This window comes from Phyllostomus hastatus, unplaced genomic scaffold (assembly GCF_019186645.2).
Source record: "Phyllostomus hastatus isolate PE091 unplaced genomic scaffold, TTU_PhHast_1.1 phas_scaffold_755, whole genome shotgun sequence".
In the NCBI taxonomy this organism is placed as follows: domain Eukaryota; kingdom Metazoa; phylum Chordata; class Mammalia; order Chiroptera; family Phyllostomidae; genus Phyllostomus; species Phyllostomus hastatus.
Genome location: NW_025334039.1, coordinates 13506702 through 13522745, shown reverse-complemented (window position 1 = coordinate 13522745; position 16044 = coordinate 13506702). Strand labels below are relative to the sequence as shown.

The 16044-nt window shown below is 39.5% G+C and overlaps 1 protein-coding gene across 1 annotated transcript in view; it reads left to right on the top strand.

The window, feature by feature from the left end:
* The window catches only part of LOC123810582 (antigen WC1.1-like), a 156186-nt gene that overhangs the window by 29437 nt on the left and 110705 nt on the right, over positions 1 to 16044 (top strand). Inside the window, exons 9-11 of the mRNA XM_045826364.1 lie at positions 14874 to 14915; positions 14998 to 15312; positions 15571 to 15603. Coding sequence (XP_045682320.1) covers positions 14874 to 14915; positions 14998 to 15312; positions 15571 to 15603 — 390 coding nt within the window. The remainder of the gene's footprint in view (positions 1 to 14873; positions 14916 to 14997; positions 15313 to 15570; positions 15604 to 16044) is intronic.

Below are 16044 nucleotides of genomic sequence, written 5' to 3'. Positions count from 1 at the left end.
TACCAACTTGTGGCCTGTGCACAGGCTCTCTTCTTGGCTCAAACATCAGTGGCCTTAGTCCTTATCTTAGGCCAGTTCTTATTCTCCAGCCATAGATTCTAATCACACTCATCTTGTCAAAGTCTTCAGATCTTCAATTATGCCTTCTTCATCAACACCATCAACTTCTCCCTGTTTCTTCATATGGCCTCAAGTGTCTCACATCATTAAAAATACCTGAATAAACAACATTCATCCTCTACCAGGATTCTCTCCCTAGCTACTACCTAAGCCCTTCTTTTTTTCTGCACCACAGCCATGTTTCCAAAGTATGGTCATTAATCACTCACTGTATCCACACTTTTGTGTCTCACACAATTCTTAACTATCCATTTAAGTTTTAGGCTCCACCATTCTTCAGAATCAGTAAGAAAATAAAATATAACAAACCTGATTGTCTTCATTATTCTTGACCTTTCAGCAGCTTTCAACAGGTTGACTTCTCTTTCCTTCTCAATTTTTTTTTCTTTTTGCCTTGTGATGATCCCTCTATCTCACTGATTGTTCTCTTTATTCTACCTCATTGATTGTTGATCTTATTCGTACAGAGTTGCACCTCCTGTGCTCAACCTCTATATTTTAGATTTTCTTAGGGCTCCATATCACACTCTTTCCTCTTCCTTAACTATACTCCCTTCCTAAGGTCCATGGCCTAAATGACTTCTATATACTGACAGCAAATGCCATAGCTGTTCTTTGCCATTAACTCCAAACTCATATTTTCCATTAGCTACCTGACATCTCCACTTGAATATTAATGGGCCACTCAAATTTATTCCAAAGTAGGATGGCTTTTGTCTTTCATTTAGTCTTTGTTGTATTTTTTCATTATTATTTAGTCCCTTATACTCCCAGTCCCCCATCATCACCACACTGTTGTCCATGTCCATGAGTCCTTTTTCCTGTGTGCTCAGTCCTCCACCCCTACCTCCCCCAACATAACCGTCAAAAAGCAGGATGTTTTATTCCACCTGCTCAATCCCTGTACCTAAATATTTCCTGCCTACTGTATTTCTCATTTCAGTTAATGTCACTACCATTACTTAAGCTCAATAGATAGGAGGGAATCTTCATTTCTTTCACTTCTTTTCCCCTTTACTCCAATGGAACAGCAAGTTCTGTTGGCTCTCTCTTCAAATATATACTTAATCCTTTTACTCTTTCTATTTTCATTATCATCTTCATCCAGAAAAAAAAGAAAATACCTCTTGCCTGGATGAACCAACATTTGCTAGTGGTCATCTAGGTTCACTCCTTCTCTTCCATAATATATTTTTTTCTCTGTCAGCCAGAGACAAGTTTTAAAATTTATTTTGCATATTTTTTATTTTCTTCTTTTCATTTCACTTCTTTTTTTTAAGCCACCACTTGCTTTCTATTGAGGTTAAGATGAAGCTCAGATTTCTTACACTGGTTGACAAAACTATACATGTTCTTTTCCCTACCCACCACTCAGTCCTCTCTTATCACTCAACCACTCAGTGGGGATGGATATTGACTCTTTTTGTATTCATGAAATAGGCAGCAAGAGGAAAGTACAGGAAGACAGGCTGGCTATCCTTTAATTGGCATTCTTGTACCAGATGATGTTGTTATTAATCTTATGACCTTGCACCAGCTGTTCTATCTGCCTTACTTGCCTGTCAACTTCTTATCATTCAGTTCTCACTTTAAATATTATTTCATTGGTGAGGCCCTCACATCAATTTCAATGATATTACCTCTCCCAAAATTCTTTAGGATATACTCCTGACATTCAGTGTGTATCCCTGAACACACTGATTACTTTTTTCAATATCTCTCCTGTATGATTTGAACTCCTCTGCCCAACCAACTTTACATTTCACAGCATAATTTATGGTTCTCATAGTAGTTTTTACTATATGAAGTCATCATTTATTCATTTTTCTGTTTATTATACATCTATCATATTAATTTGATAATTCCATGGAATCAAGGACTTTGACTGGCTTTTGTATTCATCAGAGTGTATCTAGTGCTGAACAATACCTGACATACAACAATCACTCAAAAAGAGTTTTTGAATAAGTTAATAACCTGCTTCTGTAGTCAACATTACAAAATTTTTAAGTATATTTTATTACTTAGGCCATTACAGTTGTCCCAATTATTTTATCCCCTTTATCCCCCTCTTCCCTGTACCCCCCACCCTCCAGCATTACCCCCCATTAGTTCATGTCCATGGGCTGTATACGTAAGTTCTTTGGCTTCTCTGTTTCCTGTACTATTCTTAACTCCCCCTGTCTATTTTATGTCTACCTATTATACTTCTTATCCCCTGTAACTTTTCCACCCATTCTCCCCCTCCCCCTCTTCATTGATAACCCTCCATGTGATCTCCATTTCTGTGATTCTGTTCCTGCTCCAGTTGTTTGCTTAGTTTTTGTTTTGATTTGTTTTGTTTTGTTTTGTTTTGACCAGATGATTAGGTTCAGTTGTTGATAGTTGTGAGTTTGTTGTCAATTTACAGTTCAGAGTTTTTTATCTTCTTCTATTTCTTTGATAAGTCCCTTTAACTGTTAATATAGTAAGGGCTTGGTAATTAAGAACTTCTTTAACTTTTTTTATTTTATTTTATTTTAATCATTGTTCAAGTACAGTTATCTCCCTTTTACTCCCATTCCACCCCACCCACCCAACCCTCCCCACTTCCCTCCCATTACCACCCTCCCCCTAGTTTTTGTCCATGTGTCCTTTAAATTTGTTCCTGTAAACCCTTCCCATTCTCCCCTGAAATTCCCTCTTCTCTCCCCTCTGGTCACTGTCAGTCTGTCCTGTATTTCAGTGTCTTTGGTTATATTTTGCTTGTTTCTTTTCTTTTGTTGTTTAGGTTCCTGTTAAAGGTGATACCATGTAATATTTGTCTTTCACTGCCTGGATTGTTTCGCTTAGCATAATGCTTTCCAGCTCCATCCATGCTGTTGCAAAGGGTAGGAGCTCCTTCTTTCTTTCTGCTGCATTGAATTCCATTGTGTAAATGTACCATAGTTTTTTGATCCATTCATTTACTGAAGGGCATCTAGGTTGCTTCCAGCACCTAGCTATTGTAAACTGTGCTGCTATGAACATCGGGGTGCAAAGGTTCTTTTGTGCTGGTGTTTTAGTGTTCTTAGGATATAGTCCCAGCAGTGGAATTGCAGGGTCAAAGGCAGATCCATTTTTAGTTTTCTGAGGAAGTTCCATACTGCTTTCCATAGTGGTTGTACCAGTCTGCAGCCCCACCAATAGTGCACTAGGGTCCCCTTTTCTCCACGATCTCTCCAACACTTGTTGTTTGTTGCTGTGTTTATGATAGCCATTCTGACTGGTGTGAAGTGGTATCTCATTGTGGTTTTAATTTGCATCTCTCTGATAGCTAGCCATATTGAACATTGTTTCATGTGTCTTTGGATGTTCTATATGTCCTCCTTGGAGAAGTATCTGTTCAAGTCCTTTGCCCATTTTTTAATTGAGTTGTTTCTCTTATTAGAGTGGAGTCATGTAAGTTCTTTATATATTTTGGAGATTAAACACTTGTCTGAGGTATCATTGGCAAATATGTTTTCCCATACAGTTGGTTCTCTTTTTATTTTGATACTGTTTTCTTTACCTGTGCAGAAGCTTTCTATTTTGATGAGGCCCCATTTGTTTATTCTTTCCTTTATGTCCCTTGCTCTAGGAGACATGTCAGTAAAAAAGTTTCTGCGTGAAATATCTGAGATTTTCTTACCTACATTCTCTTTTAGGACTCCAATGGTGTCACAGTTTATATTTAAGTCTTTTATACACCTTAAATTTATTTTTGTATAAGGTGTAAGTTGTTGCTTGAGTTTCATTTTTTGCATGTAGCTGTCCAGTTCTCCCAACACCATTTGTTGAAGAGGCTATTTTTATTCCATTTTATGTTGCTGCTTCCTTTGTCAAATATTAATTGACCAGAGACTTGGGTTTATTTCTGGGCTCTCTGTTCTGTTCCATTGGTCCATGTGCCTGTTTTTATGCCAGTACCAGGCCGTTTTGATTACAGTGGCCTTGTAGTATAGTTTAGTGTCAGGTATTGTGATCCCTCCTACTTTACTCTTCTTTCTCAAAATTGCAGCAGCTATTCAGGGTCATTTACGGTTCCATATAAATTTTTGAACTGTTTGTTCTATGTCTGTGAAATAAACCATTGGTACTTTAATAGGTATTGCATTGAATGTGTAAATTGCTTTGGGTAGTATGGAAATTTTGATGATATTAATTCTTCCAATCCATGAACACGGGTATATGTTTCCATTTGTTTGTGTCTTCTTTGATTTCTTTCCTCAGTGTTACGTAGTTTTCTAAATACAGGTCTTTTACCTCTTTGGTTAGGTTTATTCCTAGGTATTTTATTTTTCTTTTTGCTATTTCAAATGGAATTTTTTCCTTGATCTCTTCTTCTGCTGTTTCATTGTTGGTGTACAGAAACGCCTTTGATTTCTGTATATTGATTTGTATCCTGCTGTTTTGCCAAATTCATTTATTAGGTCAAGCAGTTTTTTGGTGGAGTCTATAGGATTTTCTATGTACACTATCACATCATCTGCAAACAGTGACAGTTTTGTTTATTCCTTTCCGATTTGGATGCCTTTTATTTCTTTTTCTTGTCTGATCGCTGTGGCTAAAACTTCCAGTACTATATTGAATAGAAGTGGTGAAAGTGGACAGCCTTGTCTTGTTCCTGATGTTAGTGGAAAAGACTTTAATTTTTGCCCATTGAGTATGATGTTGGCTGTAGGTCTCTCATATATGGCCTTTATTATGTTGAGAAATGCTCCCTCTATTCCCACTTTGCTGAGTATTTTTATCATAAATGGGTGCTGTACCTTATCAAATGCTTTTTCTGCATCTACTGATATGATTATGTGGTTTTTGTCTTTGCTTTTGTTTATGTGATGTATTACATTTATTGATTTGCAAATATTCTACCATCCTTGCATCCCTGGAATGAATCCCACTTGGTCATGGTGTATGATCTTTTTAATGTATTGTTGGATGCCGTTTGCCAGTATTTTGTTGAGCATTTTAGCGTCAATGTTCATCAGTGATATTGGCCTGAAGTTTTCTTTGTTTGTTGTGTCTTTATCTGGTTTTGGAATTAGGATGATGTTGGCCTCATAAAAAGAGTTTGGGAGACTCCCATCTTTTTTGGATTTTTTTGGGAATAGTCTGTGAAGGATAGGGGTTAGCTCTTCCTTAAATGCTTTGTGGAATTCTCCTGTGAAACCATCTGGTCCAGGGCTTTTGTGTGTTGGGAGTTTTTTGATTACTGCTTCAATTTCTTTTGTTGTTATTGGTTTGTTCAGGCTTTCTGCTTCTTTTCCATTGGGTTTTGGAAGATTATATTTTTCTAGAAATTTGTCCATTTCATCTAGGTTTTCAAATTTCTTGGCATACAGTTCTTCATAGTAATTTCCTACAATCCTTTGTATTTCTGTGGTATCTGTTGTAATCTCTCCCCTTTCATTTCTGATCATGTTTATTTGGGTCTTCTCTCTTTTTTTCTTGATGAGTCTGCTTAAAGGCTTGTCGATTTTGTTTATCTTTGCAAAAAACCAGCTCTTGGATTCATTGATCCTTAGAATTGTGCTTTTAGTCTCTATGTCATTTAATCCTGCTCTGATCTTGGTTATTTCCTTCCTTCTGCTTGCTCTGGGCTGTCTTTGTTGTTGTTCCTCAAGTTCTTGTAGACGTAGGGTTAGGTTGTTTGTTTGGAATGTTTCTAACCTTTTTAGGTTGGCCTGTATTGCTATGAACTTCCCTCTCAGGACTGCCTTAGCTGTGTCCCATAAGTTTTGGGTTGTTGTGAGTTCGTTTTCATTTGTTTCCAGAAACCTTTTGATTTCTTCCCTAATGTCATCCTTGACCCATTCATTGTTTAATAGCATGCTATTTAATCTCCATGATTTTGAGTGTTTGGGGGTTTTTTCCTTCAGGTTGGTTTCTAGTTTCAGTCCCTTGTGGTCTGAGAAAATGCTTGGTATGATTTCAATTTTCTTGAAATTCTTGAGGCTTGTTTTGTGTCCTATCATGTGGTCAATCTTTGAAAATGTTCCATGTACACTTGAAAAGAATGTATATGTAGCTTTTTTTGGATGGAGGGCTCTGTATATATCAGTAAAGTCCATTTCATAAGAGTATTGTTCAATGACACAATATCTTTGTTGATATTTTGTTTGGAAGATCTGTTTATTTTTGATAGTGTGGTGTTAATATCCCCCACTATAATTGTGTTGCTGTCCATATCTTTCTTGAAGTCCTCTAAGATTTTCTTTATGTATTTGGGTGCTCCTATGTTGGGTGCATATATATTTACAATATTTATGTCTTCTTGGTGGCTTCTTCCCTTGAGTATTATGAAGTGACCTTCTGGGTCTCTCTTTATGGACCTTTTTTGGAAGTCCATTTTGTCTGATATAAGCATTGCTACCCCAGCTTTTTTTTCTTGTCCATTTGCCTGGAAGATTTGTTTCCAGCCCTTCACTTTCAGCCTGTGCAAGTTTTTTATCCTGAGGTGGGTCTCTTGTAGGCAGCAGATATGTGGGACATTTATTCTTATCCATTCAGGTATTCTATGTCTTTTGATTGGAGCATTTAATCCTTTTACGTTTAAGGTTATTATTGATAGGTACTTATTCATTGTCTTTTATGTACGTGTGTTCCTCTCTCTCTCTCTCTTTTCCTTTCTTTCCTTAAAGCAGTCCCTTTAGCATCTCTTGCAGAGCTGGTTTAGTGGAGGTGTATTCTTTTAGACTTCTTTTGTCTGAGAAGCTTCTTATTTGGCCTTCTATCTTGATTGAGAGCCTTGCTGGGTAAAGTAGCCTTGGTTACAGACCTCTGGTTCTCATTACTTGGAATATTTCTTGCCATTCTCTTCTGGCTTGGAGTATTTCCATTGAGAAGCCAGCTGTTAGCCTTATTGGGGCTCCCTTGTATGTTACTTCCTGTTTTTCCCTTGCTGCCTTTAATATTCTCTCTTTGTCTTGAAATGTTGCCATTTTAATTATGATGTGTCTTGAGGTGGGCCTCTTTGGGTTTCTCTTGATTGGGACTCTCTGTGTTTCCTGGATGTGTGTGACTTTTTCTCTCATCAAATTAGGGAAGTTTTCCATCATTACTTTTTCAAATAGGTGTTCTATCCCTTGCTCTTCTTCTTCTCCTCCTCCTCTGGTATCCCTATTATACGGATATTACTACGTTTCATATTGTCTTGCATTTCTCTTAATCCCTCTTCATTCTTTCTGAGCCTCTTTTTCTTTTCTTGCTCTTTCTGGGTGTTTTCTTCTACTTTGTCCTCTAGCTCGCTGATCCAATCTTCTGCTTCATCGATCCTGCTTTTCATTCCTTTGACTGTGTTCTTCAGTTCAGAAATTGTATTCTTCATTTCCTCTTGGCCCTGTTGAGAGTTTCTATTCCTTTTTCATGTTGATGTAGTTTTCAGTGAGTTCATTGTAGCTTCCCTGTAGTTTCTGGTAGCTCATTGTGAGCTCATTGAGCTTCCTGACGATCATTGCTTTGAACTCAATATCTGATAGTTGAATTGCCTCTATTTCATTTAGCATTCTTTCTGAGTCTTCCTCCTTTCCTTTCATTTGGAGATTGTTTCTTTGTCTTCCCATTGTTTGTGAGACTCTTCTTGTTAGCCTCAGCTTCTTAAATTAATCTGTTCTGGCTCCCTGGGTTTGTGGTGTGAACTTCTTTAGTAGAAAAGCAGTGAGTTTCAGTGGTGCAGTTTCCTTGATCTCCCAAGCTCACTGGTCTTGGGCTGTCATTTAAGTTGGCTTTGTGTTTGCCTTTGGGTTTTGATTGTTGTTGAGTCTTTCTTTGGTGGTTCCTTCCCACCAGCTGGTTAAATGAGGGTCACTCTGTACACCACCTCCTGTATTTTGTTGTGCTTGTGAGAGCAGGTTGTGTTGAAGCTGGTCTTCAGTGTGTATAAGGTTTAAAGAATTCTCTCTTGCTCTCGTTCAGTTGTTTGTACTGGGTAGTTTCTCCACTATTTAGTTGTATATCCAGATAGGTCCTGGATTGAGGTTTGTGTGGTTACCACTGCCTCCTTCACCTTCTTCTGTTGTTATCTGTTAGTGGTTCCTTTGTTGTTGGGTTTCCTCTTCCAGTGGGTATCCTGGTGTTCACCGCTTCCACCTATTCTTTTTTGTCATCGGTTGGAGGGGAAAGGCAAAATGGTTTAAGACAGCAACAGAGAATTCTATGATATTTACAGTAGCACCAAGTAGGGAAGAGATAGGGGATCCTTTGACTATGTATAATGTTAACTGTGATCTTCCACCCAGCTAGCTGATTTTTAGAAAGGATGGAAAAAAGATAAGACTCAAGTTAGGGGAAAAAAGGATTGTGAGTTGGGTCTACAAAGCAGGGAGGTTGTGGGAGCTCAGATTCTGAGGTAAGGTGAGAGTAAAGGATAGTAAATAGGTGTAGTGTGTGAGAGAATAGAGTTAACCACTACAGTAATAGAGTTCAGGAAACTTTGAAATGGGCTAAGATCTGGGGGGGGGGGGGTTGTGAAGTAATACAATTGCATGGAACAGCAGTTATTCACAATAATATTATGGCAACAATCATATGACAGAATCTATGAGATCTAGGTAACAAGAATAGGGAGTACAGAACCTCAAGTAGTGTGCTAATGGGACACAGGTGAGTCAAAGGACAGTAGATTAGCAATACAGTATGGAAAAAGATATCAGGGGAAAGCTGTCAGGTCATACAATATATCCAGCCTAGCAAAGCAGACTATACAAAAATAAGAGGAATACAAAAAATACGATTTAAAAAGATGTAGGAATACTGGAAGAAGAAGAAGAATACAAATATGCAATAACTTGCAGGTTCTCTGTAATAGCAGAGTGAAATTTGTCTCACTGTCCCAGCTGTTGTGTTGCCCCTTCTTTGGGTTCAACTTTGGTCTTTTCACAGATCCAGGATTTTGTCTCATTTGTAGGTATTTAGAAAAAAATTTGAAAAGTAAAAATAGAAAAGGCAGACGAAGGAAGGAAGAAGAGATAAAATTGGAGGAAAGGAAGGAGGAAGGAATAAAACAAGAAATCAGGAAAGAGGAAAAAGAAATCGAGAATAAAAACAATAAAAATTTAAAAATTAAAAATTATTTTAAAAAATAGAACCAAATTAAAAAGTCTCTTGGTTTCAAAGTGGCCAAACCGGTTTTTCTGTTCTTGCTGGCTGCGGCAGGCTGAGGGATGATTGGTATGGCTTTTCTTCCTCGGTCAGTGGAGCTCGCATTGGCTCTCACTGTCTGGGAAGCTAAGGTGGCTCCTCAGCTTTGCGCCCTGGGTGTAGGAATCAGGTCTTTCCCCAGGGTTACTGCTGTGGACTGGGGTGCGGGGATGGTCTCCCTACACGAGCGCCCGCTCGCGCCCACGGCTGGGTGGCAGGGAGGCTGGACCAACTGATCACTTTAGGAGAATTCCCCAAACAGTGTCTGTCTATTCATTCCTTCCTCTTGAGAAATTCCTCCTGTTCAAGCCTGCCTCTCCGCACAATGGCCTGGCTTCTCCCGCAGCCAAACTTTCCAGCCAGACCCGTGACTGTGGGGGTCAGGGCCTGCTGAGCAACCCAGCCTCTCTAGTCTCCACAGCCTCCAAAGGTGCTCACAGCCCTTGTGTGTTTGCTAGCACCTGGATTCCTCCCAGTGCCACTCAGACCTTGTTTGGCTGGAGAGGGGGCAGTTGTCCTGGCTCTCTCCCAAGGTCTCTGTGGCAAACGCAGCAGTGGGCCCTGGGCCTGGGACTGCAGCCCCCGGACCACACACTGGTCCCTAGGACCCTACTTTGTTGCAGCACTCTTCTTAGGGTCCGGTTTTTGGGTTCCACCACAATCCTTGGTCCCCTATTTTCACTTATGCTGAAGTATGTTGGTTGCTTGCTTCTCTACTCCATAGATCGGTCAGAATTTTCTCCCCTGAGCAGTGGGAAGCCAAATCTGCTACTTTCTACTCCGACGTCATCTTAGCCCCCAAAAATCAAGAACTTCTTTAACTTGACCTTATATGGGAAGCACTTCATCTGCCCTTCCATTCTAAATGATAGCTTTGCTGAATAGAGCAATCTTGGATGTAGTTCCTTGCTGTTCATGACTTCAAATATTTCTTTCCAGCACCTTCTTGCCTGTAAGATTTCTTTTGAGAAATCAGCTGATAGTCTTATGGGAACTCCTTTGTAGGTAACTCTCCTTTCCTCTTGGGGCTTTTGAGATTCTCTCCTTATCTTTCTCTTGGGTAACTTAATTATGTTGTGTCTTGATATATTTTTCCTTGGGTCTACTTTCTTTGGGACTCTCTGAGCTTCCTGGACTTCCTAAAAGTCCATTTCCTTTGCCAGATTGAGAAAATTTTCCCACATTATTTGTTAAAATAAGTTTTCAATATCTTGCTCTTCCTCTTCTCCTTCTGGCACCCCTATGATTCAGATGTTGGAACACTTAAAGTTGTCCCAGAGGTTCCTAAGCCTCTCCTCATTTTTTTGCATTCTTGTTTCTTCATTCTGTTCCCATTGAATGCTTATTTCTTCCTTTTGTTCCAAGTCATTGATTTGAGTCCTGGTGCCCTTCCCTTCACTTTTGGTTCCCTGTATATTTTCCTTCATTTCACTTTGTTATAGACTCCATTTCTTCCTTCACTTTTCAAATGAGTTCAATCAATTCTGTGAGCATCCTGATTGCCAGTGTTTTGAACTCTGCATCCGATAGCTTCTCTGTCTCTTCATTGCTTAGCTCTTTTTGTATAATTTTGACCTGTTCATTCATTTAGGCCATATGTCTTTGTCTCAGTGTACCTGCTGTGTTGTAATGGGGGGTGTCTTAAGTATTCACCAGGGTGGGGCAACCCTCTTTGCTGCATTGTGGCACTGTTTGTAGGAGATGGGTCAGAGAGGGAACAATGCCACTTGCTCACTTGCTCATCTCTAGCCCCATTTCCAACCAACTTTCTTGTGAGACTAGGAGTTTCTCCCACCTTCACAACCCCCACAGGATTCTACAAACAGAGGTTTTGAGTCTTTAGTTTTCCAGCCAGCCAGCTCCCACCTTGCCTGTATGGTCCGCTGCCTTGCAACAGGTTCTCTCTGCCCATCTGCCCATCTCCACCCCTCCTTCTGTTATGGATGAATGTTTCTTCAAATTCTTGGTTTATGGAGTTCCACCCCCAGTCAAGGCACATCTGAGAATCAACAAATGAATGCATAAATAAGTGGAACAACAAACTGATATTTCTCTCTCTTTCTCTCATCAATAAATATAAATAAATAAATAAATAAATAATAGAAAGCATTCTTTCAGTACAAGATAAACAGAGGATTATTGTATGGGAATATCTATGCATAATGGTGACTTAAAATAGCTTGTGGGAGTCAAAGCTGACTGCTAGAAATATGGCAGTGCCTTTTCTTAATATGGGAAACACAGAACTTTGTGGGAAAAAACCTACAGATTTTGAGTATGTTAAATTCAAAGTGAATAAGTCCACTCAGGTGGAGATAGATGTCATTAGGCAATTTGAGTTTACAAAGAAAATTTGGGTGGGAGATACAAAGTTGTCATAGAGATGCCTACATCAGAGTGGATGAAATCATAGGAAAATAAACATTCCTAGAACAGAATCCAAAGAACATTAATACTTCAAAAATGGGCAGAGAATTCTATGAACTGGAGCTGACAGAGAAATAGATCTGAGAAAATATTGCATTTGGAAGCCAGATTAAAAAAAAATGTTTCAAGGGAAAGGGAATACTCGTATGTGTTAAATACTACAGTGACACTAAGTAAATGAGAACTGAGCTGTACCCATTAAAGTCCTTGTATGTCATTGATTGTCTTAACTAGACCTTTTTTGAGCGTGGAGTGTTGGGAAGAGGGTAGAAACAAGGAATAAAAATATCAAAAGCGTAAGGTGATGGTGCAAATACATGCAATACTCTTGAGAAACTGTGAAGGGCAGAAAGTTGGAAGTAAGGTGCTGGAATATTGTATCCAATGCTGGAAATAAATTTATTTTAATTACCAAAGTGATTAATGTATTGATCCATAGTAGGATGAACTGCCTTTAGAAGTGATGCTAGCACATTTCACTGTCTAGGTGCACATGTGCCATTTGTAAAAACAGCTGGAAATGTCACGGAGATTCTGTAATTAGGTTAATTAGCAGAAATTCCAGAGTGGATGTAGCCTGGTTATTGGCCTCACACTCTGGAGGACTTCCCATGGAAGAGGTAGGGGACACACCATGAGCTGCTACAGGGGGTGGGGCCCTGACAAGATGGATGGAGGTTATCAGGAGGCAGGTTTTGGTTTATTCCAAGCACAAGTATCATAAGAGACTCTTGCCACTCTGATGGTCCCCCAGGGAATGAACACTGTTATACATAAAAGAACACTGGAGGCAAGCAGATTGGCCTGCCAGCCTTTCCTTATATCCCCTTTTGCTTGTCTCTGTCCCTTCACTGAATCAGCTGCACTTGCTTCTATTGGGCTTGTACCAGGCTTGGCACAAGGGAATTTGTGTACTTTCCACTAGTTTGTTTTAAGATTAGAAAAAGGCCAACTCCTTTCTCTTTCACTTAAATCACAAAAACATTGCTTATTTACTGTAAGCAGGGAAGACATATAAAATGTAAAAGGAGAAATGAATCATATCCTATGACTACTTGTTCATTTATATTGTCTGGATATAAACAGTATTAATGAACTAATAAGTACCATTTTCTAAATTCATCCATTTTCACTAAAGCATTTCCATGCTCGTACCCATAAAAGGATTTTTGTGGATGGTATCTTATTATTGGTTTTTACAAAACTGAGATTCAGTCATACATGTTATTATTAAATTGGTTTTTTAATAATGTATTTTATAGTATTTTTCTATTACCATTTATTCCCATTATACCTTCTTCTTCATCCACCCCCCTCCTCTCCACTGCAATCACCACACTGTCCTCCAGGTGGATATAACTCATTTAAATAATGGCAAATATTTCATTCACAAAAGTTGGTATTACAGTTTATATAACCACTTGCTTATTTATTGGTAGTCCACTTATCTTCAATTTTCTCCTATACAAGTAATTTTTTGATAAATATTTTCATCATGTATCTCTACATACTAGTGAGTTTATTACTATAAGATTACTCCCAATGTTTATATTATTAGATCAGGAGGAAAGCAGCAGCACATACACACAAATATTAGGATATGGTCAAATTATTTTCTCAGGTTAATCATTTTCAATTTTCTTCTTCATATCTGGATAGAAGATGCTGACATTTTTCCAGAACCTGACTCTTAAGCCAAATCACATAGACTTTCCAAAATTAATACGCTTACAAAGCCCACAAGTCTCATTCTACTTGAAGTCTGAATAAGGGTAACAGATGCTTTGCTTTGCTTTCTTTTTCCTCCTTCTCCCTATTTCCCTCCCTCTCTTCTTTCCATCTCTTCCTCCCTTCTTTTACATTTTCACAGTGTTTTCTCTCCCCTAAACATTATTTCCTGACCCTTCGTTTGCTCCCCTCCACCACACTACACCTCATTCAGGTATACTTTGGACAATATGATGGGAGTTGCCAGAAATCCACAGCAGGGAGAAATAGATATTTTATAGGCAGAGACTCACTCCCTTCCTTGCCTCTCTTTCTTCATCTTTATGATCTTACTCTTCTGAAAGACTGAAGAAATATTAAACTATAAGTCCTTATACCAATAATAATTTTCTACAATCAAACCCAACAACTGAGGGTTAGTGATGTTTTGAATCCTGAAGTACCACCCAAGAGAGGTCCTGCCATCATTTTCAGAGATGTTTTCTGCATAGGGCAGGAGGTTTGATAGGATGAGATGGAAAGGTAAGACCAAACTGACATTTTATGGCAAGAACTGTATATACTTCTGTTTACTTGTGTTGTTTTGAATTGTGTCCATTTATTTTGTTTCAATTTTTCCATGTATTTTTGCTCTGTGTCTGCTTAATAAAGTTCTTCTTAGTATATTTATTTGAGTTTCATAGACACATTTTTGTCTCCCTGACTAGCTAGTAAACTATCTTTCTCTAAATTCTAATTGTTCTAGTCCTTTTAAAAAGTGTGTCCTGTCCCTGTAGTCTCTTTTTTGCTTGTCCATTTTTCACACTGAAAAAATTAAAAGGAAAGTTAAAAGTGTGTTGCATAATTTTCCTTTTAAAAGTGTAAGTGCAATATTGGATACAAATTATTTCTGTAATCTAGGACTTACTTGTTTTTAACATTCACTATTTATTACCACATGTTGTTAATATTAATTTATATTTCCTTTATTATTGTACTGATTAGCAAGATTTAAGAGATTTATATTTCACTGGATCTTATGCAGTGATTCATTCAATAACTGTTGATCAAGCTCCTAACATAGCATTTATAGAAGATTCTCAATGTTTACTTGTTGAATGAATGTGTACAATGTGCCAGGCAGTGTCCTAATAGCAGAAACACAGATGTGAATAAGAAATGCAAGGTTTTTCCTCTAGGGGAACTTTCATTGGGGTGGGGGTGTGGGGTATGTTTGTATTTGGATTTGTAGTGGAATGTGGAGAGTGATAAACAAGTAAACAGATAAAGTAATTTCAGCTAGTGATAGAGGCTAGGGTCCAATGAATGACTCAGTAACTCAGGCCAATAGATTATCTATAAGTCCTGTGCTTTCTCAATTTTCATTGAACTGAGCCTAGGGCACCAAATAATCTTGTTGTGGGGCAAGACCATGTCCACCTTTCCCTGATCCAGTGCTTCCCCATTGTCTGCTTCTGCAGGAATGAAACCCAAGAGCTGTCCTTCTGCTGGGCCCTGCACAGGTACATGAGTCAATAACAACTCCCCTGTGGGCTTCTTCCTTTCCACCAGGGGAGGTAACATTAGGTCCTGCTGCCTTGTCAGACAGGGACAAGCTCCGACTCAGGAATGGAGACACTGAGTGCTCAGGACGAGTGGAGGTTTGGCACAATGGCTCCTGGGGCACAGTGTGTGATGACTCCTGGAGCCTGGCAGAGGCCGAGGTGGTGTGTCAGCAGCTGGGCTGTGGCTCTGCCCTGGAAGCCCTACAGGAGGCAGCTTTTGGCCCAGGAAAAGGGCACATCTGGCTGGATGAGGTGCACTGCAGGGGCAAGGAGTCCTCCCTGTGGGCCTGTGCTGCACAGCCCTGGGGGCAGAGTGACTGCAAGCACAAGGAGGACGCTGGAGTAAAGTGCTCTGGTAAGTGGTGGAGAGTGGATTGGATTCCAGTTTAGCTGGAGCAGGGGCACAGCAATGAGCTGGGCTGAGATGAGATGGGAAATTGGTATTCAGAAAGAACCTAGGGGCTGAAGCCCTGGATTAGGAAAGGGGGAACTGGGAGGACACAATATTGATATTATGCTAACCAAAGGGAGATTGAAGGGCTTATGTGAGAAAAGTGAATTACCGTGCATTCTGGCCAATTCCTGTGCTCCAAACTCCTGTTTTTCTCTCTAGGTAAAAGAACAACATTGCCAACCACTACAGCAGGTACAGTGCCACCATCCATGGGTGTGAGACCATGGTCAAATTCTTGGGACATATTCTATAGAACCTCTGACAGAATTAGCCAACTCAGAAAAGAAACATCCCAAGGAGTAACTAGGTACTGGGGAGTTATCAGGTATTTTCCTTGGACAAACTTCCCCTTCCTTGGTTCACTGTGCCAGAAGTTTCTCATGACTTCAGGCCATAGGAGGCTGGTTCTAAGGATTTCTTCACCTGCCCATGATTGTAGCTCCTCAGCAGCCGACACCTATGCCAAGATGGTTTGGTGTTTTAGTCTGGTGAAGGCCAAGAGAAGGGGCTGAAGCTGTGCCCTGGCCCTCAAAGATTCTTGTACTTCCAGTGCTCCCTGATAACCCCCAGCATTCCCATGGATGATGCTGGAGTGGAGTTGAATTTATCTTAGGACATGGGCTGAGAGAGTGC